General features: G+C 40.2%; 1 protein-coding gene across 1 annotated transcript in view; it reads left to right on the top strand.

Moving 5' to 3' along the window:
* The window catches only part of RTEL1 (regulator of telomere elongation helicase 1), a 50742-nt gene that overhangs the window by 28885 nt on the left and 4147 nt on the right, over window positions 1-17710 (top strand). Inside the window, exons 25-35 of the mRNA XM_063349977.1 lie at window positions 665-788; window positions 1880-2033; window positions 3617-3771; window positions 6121-6216; window positions 8190-8400; window positions 9673-9810; window positions 10376-10492; window positions 12345-12587; window positions 14192-14368; window positions 14955-15140; window positions 15653-15756. Coding sequence (XP_063206047.1) covers window positions 665-788; window positions 1880-2033; window positions 3617-3771; window positions 6121-6216; window positions 8190-8400; window positions 9673-9810; window positions 10376-10492; window positions 12345-12587; window positions 14192-14368; window positions 14955-15140; window positions 15653-15756 — 1705 coding nt within the window. The remainder of the gene's footprint in view (window positions 1-664; window positions 789-1879; window positions 2034-3616; window positions 3772-6120; window positions 6217-8189; window positions 8401-9672; window positions 9811-10375; window positions 10493-12344; window positions 12588-14191; window positions 14369-14954; window positions 15141-15652; window positions 15757-17710) is intronic.

Genomic DNA, 17710 nt, shown 5'->3' with positions numbered 1-17710 from the left:
AAATATTGTAGTATTCAAAAAAAAAAAAGTAACTAGCTTGTTATCTTGTGCTCCCAAAATATATTGTCTTGCAGCTGCAGGAAGAGATTAATGGTATTAATGCAAAATAAACCAATTTGTTGAATTCATGTTTGTAATGCTACTGGAAATTATGTGCTGATAACTTAAGGTTTTGCATTTTCTCCATCCCTCATTTGAGAAGGCAGTCACCAGCACTGCAGTTTTTTGAGAGAAGGAGGACAAAAATGAGGAAAGATTATATTGCTGCAACAATATAATCTATACTAATAAATTTAATATTGATCAATATGATATTAATTAATATAATGTGTATATAATAGGCAACGAGAGTTTAACTGATAGCCTTCAATGCTGAGGCTCGACTGGGGACAGTGAGTACATCACAGTTCAGTACTACTGTTACTGTTGCACACTTAAAGATTTTACGGATGCAAGATAAGAATGGGCTGATTGCATGGTACATGGTATCAACAAAGCCCTTTTCTCCTGAGTGAGGACATCGCCCTATTATATTTACTGCGCTATTTCAATCTTTTGTTGTCTTGCTGATCCTGCTTTGCCCTTTTGCACCCTGATCTAGCATTTATTTAATTCATGTAGGCCAACCTGGCAAATAATTCTCTCCTTGTCCCATGCCACACAGGTTCACCACTGGTGATGTGAGAGGCAAGCTGCCTTCGTGGGTCCGCCCTTATGTGAACGTTTATGACAATTTTGGGCACGCAGTCAGAAGTGTCTCCCTCTTCTTCCGTGTTGCTCAAGATATCGTAAGTGTCTTTAAATAAAAATAAAAAACCTGGCAAATTTTCTTGATAGAGTTGGAAACTGGAAGTACTAATCCAGGTGAGAGATGTGATGGAATCACTTGTCTTGTTACTTGTAAACATTGGGAGCTTTACGGGAAAGGAGATCTGCCTCATCTTTCTCCAAGAGTGAGCTGGGACAGGATGTCTTGTTATGATCTAAGTCATTAGGTTAGTTCACAAAAATAACTTCTTTTTCCTGTCCCTCCTAAATAAACAAAGCTTTCATTTGATGGTATGCAAATACTGGAATTGGTGTTAGCATCAAAAAGCACCCTCTCAGGGAGAGGGTGCATGTGTGGAAGAATCAGTCAAACCCTTAAATTTAAATCTAGGCTGACTGGTATAAGGATTGAGACAAACCCATCTGTTGTTATTACAGTTCATCACTGGGTCATCTTTACTAATATGGCTTCTCTCTTAGCATTAAGAAACTCTTTCTCTCAGTAATAGCTCCTTGATTTAAAAAGTAATATTGTAAAAAGACTTTCTAATTGACGGGAGAAAGTCACAGCAAGAAACGGACTGGAAGCCAGAATGGGGAATTCTTGATCCCCAAAATGGAGATTAAGATTAAAATAAAAGCTTAAAATGTCACATACAGACTTGGATGACTTCATGGAAGATGCATTAGCCAAATACAAGTTGTTCAAAACAATAAGTTACAGATGGATGATACTGGATGACTTGATGATCCTCTCTTGTGATAAATGGGAGTTTCACAGTAAATAAGAACCACAACCCACTGTGCTCTGCCAGCTTTGTTGCAGGGGTAGTGTTAGGAAGCAATTGTTCTTTAGCAGAGTCATGACCCTTTTTCTGTTACGTAGGTCACTTGGTGCGAAGCCTGCTTACTGCACTTTGTCTATTACTTCCTAGTTATTTGATCTGTCATCAAAAGCACATAAATCCAGAATGATTAACAATCTTGCTGACAAGGGTTATTTGGGAAAAAGGAGATGTCTTTGGGTTGTTCCTGGGATTTTTGGTTGCAAATGGAGAGGACTGGAACAGTAGCTTTTGCCTACAGTAACATTTTTGTAAACTGCTCGCAGATGCCCCTGCCCCTGCCACAACGCCCTCCTGGTTCTGCTAGTTCCCTAAGTGAAAGCGATACAGGACCATCTACTTCATCTGAACAGATCCTCTACCTGAAAAAAGCCAAAAACTTGGACGACCATGTTCCCAGTTTGAAAAGGAAAAGAAAAGGTACGACTGGGTCCTTACTTTTTTGTTTGGGAAGTACTTTTTTGTTTTAAACTGAACAAAGGAGGAGCAAGAGACTAGAGATTGGAATGGGAGAGAAAGCAAGGAGAGTTCAAAGACCGGTATAGAAGTCTGATCAGCATTAGAAAATGGGGGAACCAGTTGCAACTACAGAACAAAGAGGCAGATGGGGCCTGACAAGGTGTCCTGCAGAACAAGAGTTTGGCAGAATATCATAGATAGTTTTAAAAATAAGAACTAGAAGTCTGTTTCTGACCAGCAGTGACTTTCATATGCCCATCTTCCATCCTGTTGTAGAAATGACTCTCACACAGTAATCTGACTAAGAAAACAGAAAGAGGGCATTGACCTTGGAAGAAAATAGTATTTTAAAATTTGTGGTTAGTTAATACCAAAGAATAAAGTATTTCTTATGTCAGATGTTCTTTCAGAATGTTCCACTCTAGATTGCTTGCTGTTTTGTAACAGAACAATAAAGTTGTTTTTACAACTGTGGTTCCAAAACAGTTATGACTGAGTGTGAGGGTGATTTCCCATTACATCTAAGCCAGTGTTACTGCAGGTTGTCGTTGAAAGAGAGCGCTTTGGCCACCGCTTTTTTCCTCCCTCAATTTTCAACTGTGCACTTATGGTCCTTCCCTCGATTTGAATCCATCTATTGTGCAACTGCGGAGCAAGTCAGATGAGCTTGCTGAACCAATTTCCCTTTCACCTCTGTGACTGGTGGATCTATCTCAGAGGATGGGCTGGAATGTGTGACTGGAGGTAAAGGGAAGAAGCTCTTGCCTCTTTTGATACAGATATTTAGTTGCATTGCATTAGCTGTAACATCAAACCGCACCTGTAATCATAGTTTTGGCTAAAGAATTTATTGGACTAACTTTTTAATTTATAGCTTAATATACTTCTGTTCTTCTCAAAATAGTGACTAGTCTTAGAAATTGACTCTCTTGAAGTCATTTCACAAAATAGTGGAAATATATTTTGAAGCGAATGCCTTTTAGAAGTAGCAAATTGATACTAACTTAATGCTACCTACAGCTCTAAATTCTTATATTTAAAACCAAATATACCTGGATCCTGATGAGTGAGAATATGTATTCTTGGGGCCTGAGGGTGACTGTGGAAATTGTAGGCTTAAAAAAACTTGTTCTGTTTAAAAATAATGAATCCTATTTCATGCCAGGATTTCTTAAAAACAGGAGCTCAGTTTTGGGGAAATCCATAAAGCTAAAGTAGTTAAACACAGACAACTCTTGGAATAAGGCGCTTTTTTTTCCCATTGATCCTAAGCCTTTTTGAAGTTAAATATGACTACCACTTAAGAAGAAGTTTTAGAGAAGTCCACCGGGTTGTGGTAACGAACACTTGAGCAATTTTGGGAGTGATTAACCAAAGCAATTTTCTTACTAAGTCATATAATGCAATTTTGCAAGATGTGGAGGATTAAACCAACACATCTGTGTGGATTGCTACTTAAGATTTTGAGGTATTGCTAAATCAAAGAAAATGCAAGAGATAATTTGGAATGCTAATTTGTCATCTGTATTATGCTATGATGCCAGTAAATGCAGATGGAGCATCCAGCCTATGCATGGAATATGAACAAGAGCTGGTCTCGCCTAGAAGACAATGTATTGGGCTCTTGGATGCATTGGAACGCAATGAGAAGAGCAGTGAAGATGCAGAGGAGGAAAGTGACTTGTCAGGAGAGGAAAAGGTAACGGCGATGGTGTAGCAAAACACTTGCCTATAAGTAAAACATATAGGCTCTCAAGCAAAATGAGTTTGGCGTTGGTTTAAGAGTACCAGTTCAACCCTCTTTCAAGAAAAACTTACTGTGATCAGCGCATCAGTGATTAGTCTGTGGTGTTCTTGCTTTCCTAAAATCCCTGTTTGCACTCATTGGTGGAGTAGCTCCCTTACCTGGCTACCATCAGCAGGAATTAAAGTGCTGGCTTGCAGACTCAGTTTGGCTGGTGACTAGTATGTGGACTCCAGGAATGCCTGTTGCAATAGATTGCAGTTTGCTTAGGGGAAGAGTGCCTGAGGGAAAGTGTGGAGCTGTAAGGAGTATCTGGGGAACTTGTATGCGTCTGCTTGAGAAATCGGCTCCATCACCCATGGGCCACCATGGCATAGACACCAGGACTTATTCTTTGGAAAGCTTGGCACATCTCCAGGGTCTTGGTAAGTCAGCTACAGTATCTTGTTAACACAGCTGCACCGCTTTTGGCATACTTAGCGTTTCCTTAACTCAGATAAGTTGATGGTCCTAATAGCTTGGCAGTGAGTCACCTCGTATCCGCTTTCTATATTTGGCGTTATGACTCATCTGTGGCTTGCAGAGAACTGTGGTGTCATCCTGTGCTGCCCCTAATTGGTGACCTCTGGCACCAGAGAAGATCTGGGGAGTGTAGTCCTGAGACATGCCGTGCCTCTTTCATTATGAGTCTAGTATTGAGCTGATTTTAGTAAGCACTGGATTTGGACTGATAATAGGGTTGGTGTGCTTTCATATCATTCTTCACCATCCATCATAGTATCTGTGTTACCATTTTTTCTTTTATCAAGGTTATCCTGTCCCCTTGTTCCCTAAATAAAGGAAATTTAGCTGCTGTCATTCTGAAACAATTTCCTTGCGGTGAAAAAGAAGAAAAGAAGCCTTTGTCACCTCAAAATAAAAAAATCAAAATACAAGAAATAGTTTCTCAATCCATTTAAAAATAATGATTTGGCAGTTCCCCTTAATCGGTTTGCCTTGTGAGAGATGCCTTTATGGAAACTTGTCTTTCAGAAGCCTTATTTCTTCTGAGTCATGCTATCCAAGGTGGTGCCTTTACATCATTCAGGATTAAGATGATGTTTTTGATCGCTTTTCTGACTCATTGCGTGTATCATAAATGCTTGGCTTGCCACTTGTATTCCAATTCTTCATTCTGTTACCTGATGCTTAAATAAAATATATTTAAATGTGCCCTTAAGTCATGGTCAGGCAGTGTTATGAGTGCACTGAAGGTTGTATTTCTCAGTATCAGCAACTGACTCTACAAACTGGCAAAACTGAGGTGATTGGCGTAGGGCCTTGTTTATTTTTAGTGGTGGTGTTTTTGTTGTAGTTAGTTTAATTTGACTCTGAAGCCCTGTGATCTGAATAGGCGCATTTAGAAGTCACAGTGGAATATGAGGGTACTGTTAGGTTTCACTGGTTCCTCTCACAAACAGTATTTTGTAAATGCACTGATAGTCACATACTTGCTATGAAATTCTTTTATTGTGTAAGAGCAAAGAAATGAATCACTTCACATACCTGCTTTCTCAACAGGTGTGTAGACATCAACTGGCAGTATGGGGCTGGCCCACAGTTTCTTCTGTTACTTAGGTGATTGTTTTTAATGTGGTTGATACTTGCTTGACCTAATAGTGGAGACTCTGCTATTAAGAAATTCCAATCCTTTTATGCCCGCTCAGTTTCTCTTTTGAAGCTTTGCGTATACCAAAGTTCCCAGTCACTGCGGTACAAGTGCGATTCTTTGTTACTGGGAATGGGAGATGCTAAAGAGCTTGTCAAGCCACAGGTGTTTCTGATACTGTCTCATCCTATCTGCCCTGGTGTTTTCTACGAGACTGCGCAGGCTTCCCTTTTCAGTACCCCAAGAAAAAAGCCTGTTAGAGGTTTTCTTCAGAAGTACTTCCAGGCAGGAAAGTGGAGGGGGATGTGAGGCATCAGTTACGCACAGGTATGTGTACACTCCCAGGACTGCCCTGAAACAGTTAGCTCTAAGTCCAGGTTTGCTTAATCGGAAAGCTGCACCCTCAAGACCAACTGTGTCTTTAATTTCCTCTGTTTTGATCTGTCTTTCTGATTTGTCCAGTAAGTGATTACACTCTAGAAACACTTATGTGTCCCAGGCTCTGTTGCAATAATTAGGTTGACTTGTTTCACTTTCTTGAATGGTGTCACAAACTGGGTTAACAAGCTTTACTACTGGAAATGGATAAATTAAATGGACAGTAACTTTGACAAGCATTTTTATGGACCTTTCTTCTTTTCTTTTAATCTTCACAGGCACAACTTTTGTCAACACTTTCCCTTCAGTATGAGAAGCGGTTAACAGATGAACAGAAAGGAGGAAGGAAGAAAATAAAGCTAGTCAGCAATACAGTATGTGTTTTCATGTGTCTGTGCCACCCCTTTGATCTACAGACTGCTTTAATTTGAATTGGAAATTCACAGGCAGAGAGATGACTGATGCCAGAACAATTATGTTTTTTCTCCAAATCGTAAATATTCATCGATGCACATCTGAAATCTGTTTCTGTCATGCTCTTTCTCAAATCTAGACATCACAGACCCAATCAAGCACTGGTCTAGGTAGGGCTAGTAGGTGAAAACAATTGTCAGAGGGCTGGAGCACCTCTGCTATGAGGACAGGCTGAGAGAGTTGGGGTTGTTCAGGCTGGAGAAGAGAAGGCTCCAGGGAGACCTTATAGTGGCCTTCCAGTACCTGAAGGGGGCCTGTGAAAAAGCTGGGGAGGGGCTGTTTGCAAGGGCATGTACCGATAGGACGAGGGGCAATGGTTCTAAACTAGAGCAGGGCAGATTTAGGTTAGACATTAGGAAGAAGTTCTTTACAATGAGGGTGGTGAAACACTGGAACCGGTTGCCCAGAGAGGTGGGGGAGGCCCCATCCCTGGAGACATTCAAGGCCAGGCTGGATGAGGCTCTGAGCAGCCTGATCTAGTGAAAGATGTCCCTGCGCACTGCAGGGGTGTTGGACTAGATGGCCTTTAAAGGTCCCTTCCAACCCAACACATTCTATGATTCTGTGGTTTTCTGACATTGACCAGGTGCAGTGGGTGATTTATTCTTTTGATTAGAATAGAATAGTTCAGTTGGAAGGGACCTACAATGACCATCTAGTCCAGCTGCTGGTAGAGCCTCAAATGGTATAACTGACCAGTTTTGTTTGGGTAAGCAGTCACATCCTAACCCCACCTGTGGTGCATCATTGTTGTGTGTTACACAACAAATTCAGTTAACTCCTTATGTGGCTAGTTGCTTAAGAGTCACGATAAAGTCATGAGAATCCCCTGGGTGATTGTGTGTGCCAGTAGTTGTCCTAGGTACTGTCCTAACTGGGTGCTGTCTGTCTGTCAGACTCTGTCACCTAGCAAATGAAAACAATAAAAGCAGTTGCAGATCCTGAAGCTGATAATATCCAAGGTTTGAGGAAGGGAGCAGGTTCATTGCAGAAGGTTATGTTTGCAGTTTTGTTGCTCACTGATGTCATGATGAGTCAGCCTTGCCCTCAAGTTTTGGAGTTAATATCATTTCTCTTAATTAAGCCTTCTCCTAAGAGTAGAATTGTGCAACGAGACTTGGCTGCCTTCTCTAGGAATATTCCTCTGAAGCAGTCAGTTTTGTCAGCAGAGGTGGTGAATAGCATCACTCCTCTTCTGTGAGGGAATGAACGCTCACAGATGTTGGATTAATGTTTTAGCAATAGATATAATAATCATCTGGGGAAATTAACGATATACTTGTGCCTCGGGATTGTCCCAGTGACAGTTTTTTGTCATGAAGATATGTGACAAGGATCCAACAGCTCACATGCTCAAAGGGTGTGAGCACATTGTAACGCACAGTCACTTTGATAAGGGAGAGGTTGTTCTGAATCCATATCAAGTCCCTGCTGCTTGTGACTGTAGAAGAACATTTCCCAGGAGAGAGTAATCTAACTTGCTTATTTGTATAGTGTCTTCAAGAAATGTCTTAAAGGAACCAGAATGCTTTAACACATTCTGTTCTCTGTATCTCCTGCTTCAGAGATTTTTTTCTTTTTCAGTTAATTGGAGGTAGGCCAGTTAGATAGTTAGATTTGTGTTTATTCTGTGGCGCTGAAGCTGGGGTTTTTGGTGGGGTTTTTTTTGTTTGTTTTTTTTGGGTTGTGTTTTCTTTTTTTTTGAAATAACACATGGATATGGGGGTGACTGCCATAATTGCAACCTGTTTGTTGAAAGTATTCATTGTTCCATTTGCTGGCAGAATTGTAAATATATTGCTTCCATCTGAATTCATGTGAGAGTGACTCCTCAAGTCATACTCTTTACTGAAAAGTCGTCCTGTCTTCGCAGCAAGCTGATAAGAAAGCAGATCTGACGGAGCCAAAGAAGGCCCGAGCTACCTTGTACATCGCAACAGTGAAGGAGACCCTAAGCCAACAAAACTATGATCTCTTCTCTAAGGCTCTTCAGCACTACAAGAAGACAGATGACTTCCCTGCTATGTTATCTCAAATGAGCTCCCTCTTTATAGAGGATGAAAAAAAGCATATCTTGTTACGAGGTATGACAGCCTCCCTAGTATATTTGTATGTCGTGACCTTTGTCTTTTAAATGAACTTGGGTATTTCAGAGGTGTTTTAGATTTGAAATACAGGTCAATCAGGATGATAATCATTAACCTTCATCACTTTATATCCCCAGATCACACAGAAAAATCTTCTCAATTTTATTATCATATGTTAGTTTGCATCTCGACAGGCCTGGAAAAAAATCACTTTCCGTGGAAGCTTGTGTTATTTTAAACTTTGCCTAAAAGTAGTATAGCTTATTTCCTGTGATTTAGGAGGTAAAATCAAGAGTGCGGTTGTGTGAGTTGGACAGATGCACTCCTAAGTGTTAAAGCAGTAAGTAAGTAAACAGAGTATCTAGAGAAATTTTCTATTTAAATAATGGTGAGTTAAAGCAAGCGATCTGGGCAAGCATGGATAGTTCACTGGTTTAGCTGGTATTTTCTTGGCTTCTAGCAATTGCATTGACAGGAACGGGACTACCACCAACGTTTCTTCATGTTAACATAGTCTTTTCTCTGGGAATTTTCATTTCCCTCTCAACTTGTGAGCAAATGGGCAGATTTTTCTTTGACTTTTTTCATCTACTGAAATAAAGAAGCGTAGTTATACATCTTGTAAATTGTTTAAGGTTAATTTTAAGGTTAAGGAATGAGAAGCTGAGTATGAGTACTTAGTACTAATAGTAGCCACAGTCTATTTCTCAATTTGCTGATCTTAGTATATAAATAAGAACATATTTGATTGCCAAATTAAGGCCTAAGTCTAGTTTTCAAAAGTGACAGGCACCTGAAATCTAAAGTTCATTTGGTGTTTAGGCTTTTGGTTGGCAAGTATTTCATGGTAGGTAACAAAGATGAGGTGTAAAATTAACAGTATATCAGTTATGCAGAGTATCAGCTTAGCAGATACTTTGACCCCACGGTTTATGAGGTAGTTCGTGACCTTTTGCTCCAAATACCTGTTTCACCAAGAGGTAAGCTGTCATATTCACGGTGAAAAAAAATTGCCGTTATTACCTACTGGTAATAATATTGTTGGAAGTTTGCATCATAGGTGATCTTTGTGTATCTTATAAGCATGCTTATTGTATAAATATTGGATAACGACATTTAGATTTTAAGTTATTTAACAGCACTCTTTTATCTTCATGTTACCTAAGCTAGAATTCCTGTCAATGTAGGTTTCTGTGGCATTTATTGCATTTATTACCTGTTGTGGACTGATTTTTGTCCCCCCACCCCCTTCCCTCTCTCTAATGAAAGAATTTTACCAGTTCGTTCGACCTCAGCATAAAAAACAGTTTGATGAAGCCTGTTGCAATCTGACTGGAGTGGGCTGTGGCTACAAACCTGAGCACAGCCTCCTGCGGGAAGAGAGAGAGATACTGGCCAAGAAAATGGGTAAGGAGCTTGTTACAGCACTGTGCGGGCAGTTGTATCGTTTGATGGACGTTGTCCAATTGTAGAGCAAGACACATCTAATATGTAGAAATATAAGTGTGGAAAGCAGCTTAGTTCAATCAATATTGAGCTAAGTGTCTGCTCTGCATGATCCTCTTTTCTGCCTTCCCAGAAGCGCACACGGATGCCTGGGCATTAGTTACTGCATAGTTAGTAATGATGCCATTTTATTTCAAAAGGGGATTTTACAGATCTATTTGAACCTTGAATCTGATCTGTGGATTTAAAAACGTTGCGTTTATTCCTCTGTCTTCTTTGCTACCCACATAGTGGCACCAGAACAGCGCGTAGAGGGTAACCATGTCCTCACATTGCTTGTGAAATCTTGGAAACTCTGCAACAATAAAGTCCTAAAAAAAGCAGGGTGTTAGCTCATCCCCTCTTATCAGAGAAATACATCTACATCTTCAGGTGTTTTCAGCATAGAATGGTGTACTTTAAAATGCACCATTCTGTGTTCATTCTTCCCTAAGTTCACTGTTAATGGGCTGGTTTGATTTAACAGAAGAAAAGCAGAGTCAGCAGAAAACAGCATTCTCAAAGGACTCGTGCGCTCAGCTAAACCCTGGGCTCCACTTGAACCGGGGAGGATTCCACTTGACAACAGGACTGAATAGTGCAGGTACCCTTCATGTTAAATAAAAACACAGTCCCAAGGTAATACATGTTATGTTTTATTTCGTCACTGTAAATTCTTCTGGTGGGAACCAATGTTTTTTGTGTTCACCTCGCACAGTGGATCACTATCAGTAGGTAGGAGTGATGGTAATTTTCAGCAAGGATTGTACAAAAGGAAACACAAAAGACAATAAATTAGATCAAGGTGAATATGAAAGAAACCGGCTAAAGCGAAAAGTTTGTGCTAGAGACTGACCTGGCATAAGTCAATGAGAGAAAGGGTGACACAAGACTGCTGGGCTTCTGTTTGTCCAGGGTTCATAAAAGAGAGCCGTTTAGGGAATGCAATTTTAGATCAGGTCAGTATGAATCCAGGTATGAAGAAGAAAACCGTTCCGCTTTTATTATTGGTAACGTGTACCCTCCTAATGCGAACGGTCTGTTTTTTGTGCAGAAACAGACTAGTAAATGTATTCTCACAATTGCATGTAGTCTGTGAATGCATCCCTCTAATCTCATGCTGTCCAGTATTTGTCTTTGAAGTCAAAGGCTCGGTTATGATTTGATAGCAGATCTTCCTGAGAACAGCTGGGAATTTTCTGTGTTTCTCACAAGGAAATGAGTAGGATAGTTGGACAGCTTAGAAGTCTTTCTTTAGAGAGTAAAGAATAGTCAGAGGCTAATCCTTTTTCTTAAAAAAGTATAAATAAAAAGCCAATGTTTCCTGGAGGCTTTAAAAGCTTTTCATGTATGAAGTCATATTGTTTCTTTTGATTTCTTTTCCTGTTTTGTTTTGTATTTTAAGAACATTTGCACAAAACAGAATCTTTAGTAATTATTTTGTCCTGAGGTCATGAGATTGATTTTCACAGACCTTGTTTCCACTAAAGTAATTGAGAGAATAATAGCAATAAATGCATGCATTATTTCTGTGGCTCGCTCCCTAAGTAGGGTACGCTCCCATGAAAGTGTCAGAAAGCTGTATGATATGCAGTAGAAGATACCGATTATAAAATTCACACCCATGTTTTTCCCCTTTCAGGAAGTTGAACTAAGCCCATCTTTTAAAAGTTCGTTGTTCTCTTGAATTTTTTTTTAAAAGTTCTTTAGTGAAGAATAAAAATCTAAATACCCAAAGATATGGCTGGTTAATTTCAATCAATTTTTTGTATTATACTTCATCCTTATTTGCATTCCTTTAATAAGCAAAAGAGAACTTTTTCCTCTAAAACGTATCAGAAACCAAAGACTTGCATTTTGAACAGAAGTCTGCTTGGAGTTTAGCAGGATGTTCACAGCTGCTCCCACCTTCCCTTATATTTCTGCATTGCTCTTGTGCTCTCTTGTGTATTATTTCAGGTCAGTTATTCTCGTTTAACCTTATGCTTTCCTGTTGGCAGGGGGGAACAGTGCTCTCAACAGTTTACTTGCCCCTGTGTCAGGCCAGCATTGTTGGTTAAGCCATCTGTTTCAAATGCGTCTACCCCTTCAAAAAGTAGCACAAAACCTGATTTATTGCTGATCTCCATGCACGGTGTCTTCTGTGTCACCTTTTTGTCATTCCTCAGTGACCCTCTGACACATTGCTCCCTTTAGAAGATCAAAAAAACTCCAGAAGATGCTACAAGCAATCCCCAGAATTCATTTGCTCGGTTGCCGTTTGGAGGAGCAGGTCTTGGCTCTGCCCGAGGCCATGCCAGAGGGAGGTGTGTGGCTGTGTCGGCAGTGTGGGCTTTACCACTTTGAAGGAGTCCAGGAACCCCCTTCTGAATGAAAAAAGAAGTTGATACAGAAGAGTGACCTGTTTGTCTCTGTTCCTCCCCAAGCCCTGCTCATGTGTGTTCTTTGTCTCTCAGGGCAGAATGCCAGTCGAGCTCCAACACAAGACATTGAGAAAGCTTCAAGCTCTAGGAGAGATCACCACCAGGTCCTCAGGGCCACCTACCTCAACGACGTGAAAAGGGCTTTAAACAAAAGCACTTACAGCCGTTTCTATGAAGCGTTGTTAGCTTACAAGAAGACAGATAACTATGATGCTATGATATCAGTGATAGCAGCCCTCACCACTGAGAGGCCAGAAGATTTTCATCTCCTACAAAGTAAGGGATTTTTTTTAAAATCATTTTTATTTAGTTCAGAAGAAGATGCAGGTGCTGTGATTTCATGTGAGCAATAATAACCTCTCACTGGTCATTAGCTTGCAAATCTCCACTTGTAGGCAGGATAAACTAAGGATTGGTAAAGTTCAACTCTCCCATCTTTTGGTTTAACAAACCAGATACACAGGGCTGCAGGAAAGATGTGTTAAATGAGTGTCAGTCAGAGATCAAAAAATGTCAAGGTTATAAATGCTATCTCTGTTTTTCAGTTAGAAATTGTCTATTAAAAACATCCAATAAGACCTCAGTAATTCCAGTTCTGACCTTGAGTCAAGCTAACTTCATTCAAATGATTTCATTACCTTCCCCCCCGCCCCCCCTTAATTACTTACTACAAGTGATTGCTTTTTAGAAAAGACAGCACTGACTGTTGCACTGGCTCAGTTGTGTTCTTGTGGCCATTGATTGCTCTCCTGGTGCAAAGCTCTTACAACACTTCCAGGTTTTGGGAAAAGCAATCACACTTTTGATTCACTGTTCTTCTACAGAACTTTACCTGGGAATAGTTATGGAACTGTGTCATCATTGAGTATCCTTATCATTCATAATAATCTGGAAATTTCAAACTGATATTTATTTTCTCAGAAGTGGTTTGGTTTGGATATTTTTCCTTTCATGGGTTTAATGATGAAAGGATTTAGGAAGCAACAAGTTTTCAACATTTGAAATTGGGTTTTATTGTTAAAAAAAAAAAAGAAAAAAAAAAAAAGAAGAAAAGGAATTATATGCTGGTCTTGATTGCCTTGCTGGAGCCCTCTTGTCTTGTGCTATGTGACACCTCGGTTCTACCTTCTCCCATGTCTCTGGCATGAAGTCCCCTGCAGGAAATGATGCATAGAGTGTATGCTGGGAAGTGCTGATGTAGTTTCGTTTGTTGTCTTTAGGAAATAAAAACAAGTATTCCATTGACCTTCAATAGATGTCATAATCTCCAAATTTTTGAAAATACTTATTTTCTTATGCATTAACTAATCAGATTAGTCTTGACACAGTGAAGAGTGGGAGGGAAATGAACTGCGTGGCATCGTGACTCATGATCTCCCCCTGAGCATTCTTTCTTACAGAAAGTCAGTATCTTTACCGAGCAAATGTTTTGACCTCAGAGGTAGAATTGTCAGTGCTTGGCAGTAAGTCATAATTGGGACTTTTTAGAATTTCTGTATATGTGTTGTGAATCCTTGTCAATCAAATAGTAACAAGAAATTTCCTTTTGAGCAGGTCCTTTCAGATATTTTGCATATCCCTGATTTCCCTAGATCAGTTGTCAGGTGAAGGGCTGGAACAGGTATTTATGCTTAGCTGTAGAGAACGGAAGAATACTGAGGTAAACTGAGGTTATTGTTAATACTAAATACTCGTCTGTCTTCTGGCAAGGAAAACCCCATAATTATAAAATCAACAAAAGCATCAAGTGTTCCACCAGCCTGAAGGAATATGGCTAATATCGTTCAGCTTCCAAAGAATTTCTCCCCTCCAAAGCAAGGAGTCTTCCATGGTCAGGCAGTTGTTTTCCTATGCATTTGACTGTATTTTCTTTTGGACAGGGTTTTACATGTTTGTGCGCCCTCATCACAAAGAGCAGTTCAAACAGATGTGTAAAGATTTGACTGGAACGGTCTGTGGCGAGGGAGAGAAGCAATTGCAACAGCAGGTGCAAGGTGAAGGGAACCCTCTGAGTTTGGAGACCTGGTGCACTAAAGGAGAAAACAGCCACGTTCAAGGTTGGGAATGAACATTTGTCTGAAGTTTAAAATCTTATTTATTATTGTGATAGCGTCCAGCAGCCTTAGCTGTGGGCTAGGGTCTCCCTGCACTAGATGTCTAAAGGGAGATCAAAGCAATTGGCCACGTCCAAGTTGTGTTAAAAAAAAACCCAACCAAACACAGGTGTAAGACAGAAGGCAATGTGAGATGGGGAAGTGCAAGGAAACAAGAAAAAAATCAGTTATAGTGCCATTTTCTTTAACCTGTGGAGTGCATTATGGGTGAAGACAGATTTTTTGCATCTAAATGGGAACAGGAGTGGATCGAGATCTACTCTGTCTAGGGAGAATTTCCACAGAACTCTTTCAATGTAAAGAGTCCCTTTCAGTAACAAGATGTGGTTTAGTATCAGAAACCTCTGTTACCAACCAGTATGGCAAAAAACAAAAATAGTTATTCAAATTGTGGTTTCCTTCTTATACAACGAGAACTTAGTGAACTTACTGCTAATTTTGTTTCATGGAGTCTGTGGATTGTGTTCTGCATTATACTGTTTTGTGTGCTAGGTTGGGTTTTGTTGTGTTTGGTTTTTTTTATAACCAGATGCGGCCACTTCTAAGGGTGAGGTGCCGGAAAAAATTCAGAGAAAGATTTCCTCCTTCTGCTTTAACCAGAAAAGCAAACCTGAATTGCCAGAGACCAAAGTATCAAAAGAAACCAGTAACGTGAGAGCACCCACGGGCTCTGGAGCTGTGCCTGTCTTTCCCCTAGAAATGGAGCCAGAGTGTGGTAGGTATAGGTGAGATTTTGGATGCAATTCTCTAATACTTAGGAATAAAGATACGTTATAGAAGTGATAATTTAGCTCATGATCCATTAAATGATGACTGGCTCATGCCAGTATTTGCTCAGGTGCAATGATTACCATGGTTTGCTAAGTAGAAATTGTACTTTCTGCCCCTTGCATACGTTTTCTCAAAGTACTTCATTGTCTTTATCACAATGATGTAATAGTTTCCTAAGAACTTACAGATTTTTCTCAACAACTTCCTTGTAAAGTGAGGATGTAACCTCAGTTTCTAAATGCGGATCTGAAGCACCGAGAGACTGAGTGAGGTCATGCAAAAGAAATAGCGTAACAGGGCAGGTATTGCACTGTTGAGGTAGTTCGTAAAGCTCATGGTCATTGTTTTCTGGACTGCGCTGAAAACGTACGCATGAGAATTTCACAGTTACTGGAATTTAGTCATTTCCTCCCTCTCTTTCTCTCTCCCCCTCTCCCCGCCCTCCCTGTGTTCTAGGAAGATTCCAGTGCTCTAACTGCAAATCTGAGGATGATGTGCCTTTTAAATGTCCATTATGTGACTTCACTTGCTGCAAAACATGCTGGGAGCAGTTCTTAAAGGTTATCTTGCTTTACCGGTTTCGTTTTTTCCTGAAACTGCTGGTGAATTTTGTGCTTTTCAGGAGAACCATGTGGACAGCCCGGGAAACAGACTTGCTCTGTTTACAGAGAAAACACCTAAATCCTGATGGAAGATTTACCACTTGTTTCATTACTTCCCATGTTCTGCGATGTGATTGGAGGCAGACCGCTGCCTTATGCTGTCTCTTTTACATCTTTGCAGCTCCTTCTGAACTTCCTTCAAATGTTTTCCTGTCTAGAGCCATGCAGGCAACAATCTGTGGAGTCAACTTGAAAAAAATATTTATTTTTTTTTCTACATCTGAACCTTTATTTTAGTGGGTTTTTTTTCCTTGCTTAGTTTCATAATTTTCCCCATCTGAAACCCTACTCTAAAGCACTATCACGATGAGATGAGGCAAACTCATGCTCAGGTATCTCCTCTGTTATCCTGTCCTTTGTTTTTTCTGGTGGAAATTCTTTAGGTAAGAGGATGTAACCGATCCCCCAGTGCATGTGTTTGGTGGCATCTTACCCAATATTTGATTTGGCAGCCAGGTATTAATAACCTATGGCCCTGGGAATGGAAGTCTAATACAAGAGTTGAGTGCTTTCTAAACATTCATAGGTGATAAAGGCGGCTACTAATCAATGGAGGCACCTACAAAAAGAGGACGGAAGGAAAAGAAATTTCTTCAACCTGTGAATCTATAAGCATGTAGAAAATAATCAGTCATTCCAAGTTACAGAGAAAGGTCTTTTTCGCAGGAAGAAGACACTGAATTATGTCAGCTAAGTGTAGAAAATAAGCAGTATACTAACATCAAAATAAAATATAACAACCAAGACAGACTTGGTCCGAGAGGAATATAGAATAATGTCCAGACTGACGTTCTCAGACATGTATCTCCTGGAGGGAATTCAGAACAGCTGTTCAACAAAATTCTGTCCTCAGTCTTCTGGGCCATATTTCTTTAAAAATGTTAAAATCCAAAAGTATTTGATGATAAGGAATATACGTAAGAGTGTACAAGAAACCCAAAGGAAGACACCTCGTGTTTGCTGCAGATTGGGCAGTCAAACCAATTGCCTTGAATAGACATTACCGCTGAATACTCACTTGTTCCTTTCATGCTGAAGTATAATGGGGATCAACATCTGACAGTCAACATACTGCACTTCAGAGAAGACTCTGAGAAAGTTGTGACAAGAATTTTATTAGCATGTGTTTGTAATCTCTGCTGCTTGAGACTTGAGTTGATTAAGGAACAGAATGAGCTCCCCGGGGAGTTTTTTTTCGTTAGGCAAGTGTTTATCATCCCACAGGGAGATCATGTTATCTCAGCCCACAAATTTTTACCTTATAAATGTCTGGGGAAAAACTCTCCCCTTTTGCCAGTAAGATTTATCTTGTAATTGTTGTTTCGTCAGCTTAAGAATCCACAAAATTAGGACTGTTGTATATTGAGCAACTGTACTGCCCTGTTCTGTGTTTTTTGTCTCGAAATTGGTGATTCTGAGGTCTGGTTTTCTCCTTAATGCCAAGTTAATGTGCATTTTCATAGTTCATAGATAAATCGCAGAACTGCAGAACCTGCTCAGCCTAAAATTTTTTTTAATTGCTCATTTATCTGATTGCGCAACTCTTAGTCTGGGGATTAAAATGGTCTGGTCTACTAGATCAGACTGTATTTCAGATTCAGGTACTTGAATGCATCCAGAGGAGAGCCACAAAGCTGGTGGAAGGCCTGGAAGGCACGTCCTAGGAGGAGTGGCTGAGGACTTTGGGTTTGTCTAGTTTGGAGAAAGGAGGCTGAGGGGTGACCTTATTTCTCTCCCCAGCTTCCCAAGGAGGGGATGTGGAGAGGGAGGTGCTGACCTCTTCTCCCTGGGATCCAGTGGCAGGACGAGTGGGAGCCATTCAAAGCTGCCAGGGGAGGTTCCAACTAGAGAT

The sequence above is a fragment of the Chroicocephalus ridibundus genome, chromosome 12, assembly GCF_963924245.1.
Source record: "Chroicocephalus ridibundus chromosome 12, bChrRid1.1, whole genome shotgun sequence".
Classification (NCBI taxonomy): domain Eukaryota; kingdom Metazoa; phylum Chordata; class Aves; order Charadriiformes; family Laridae; genus Chroicocephalus; species Chroicocephalus ridibundus.
This window is presented reverse-complemented; position numbering and strand designations above follow the sequence as displayed.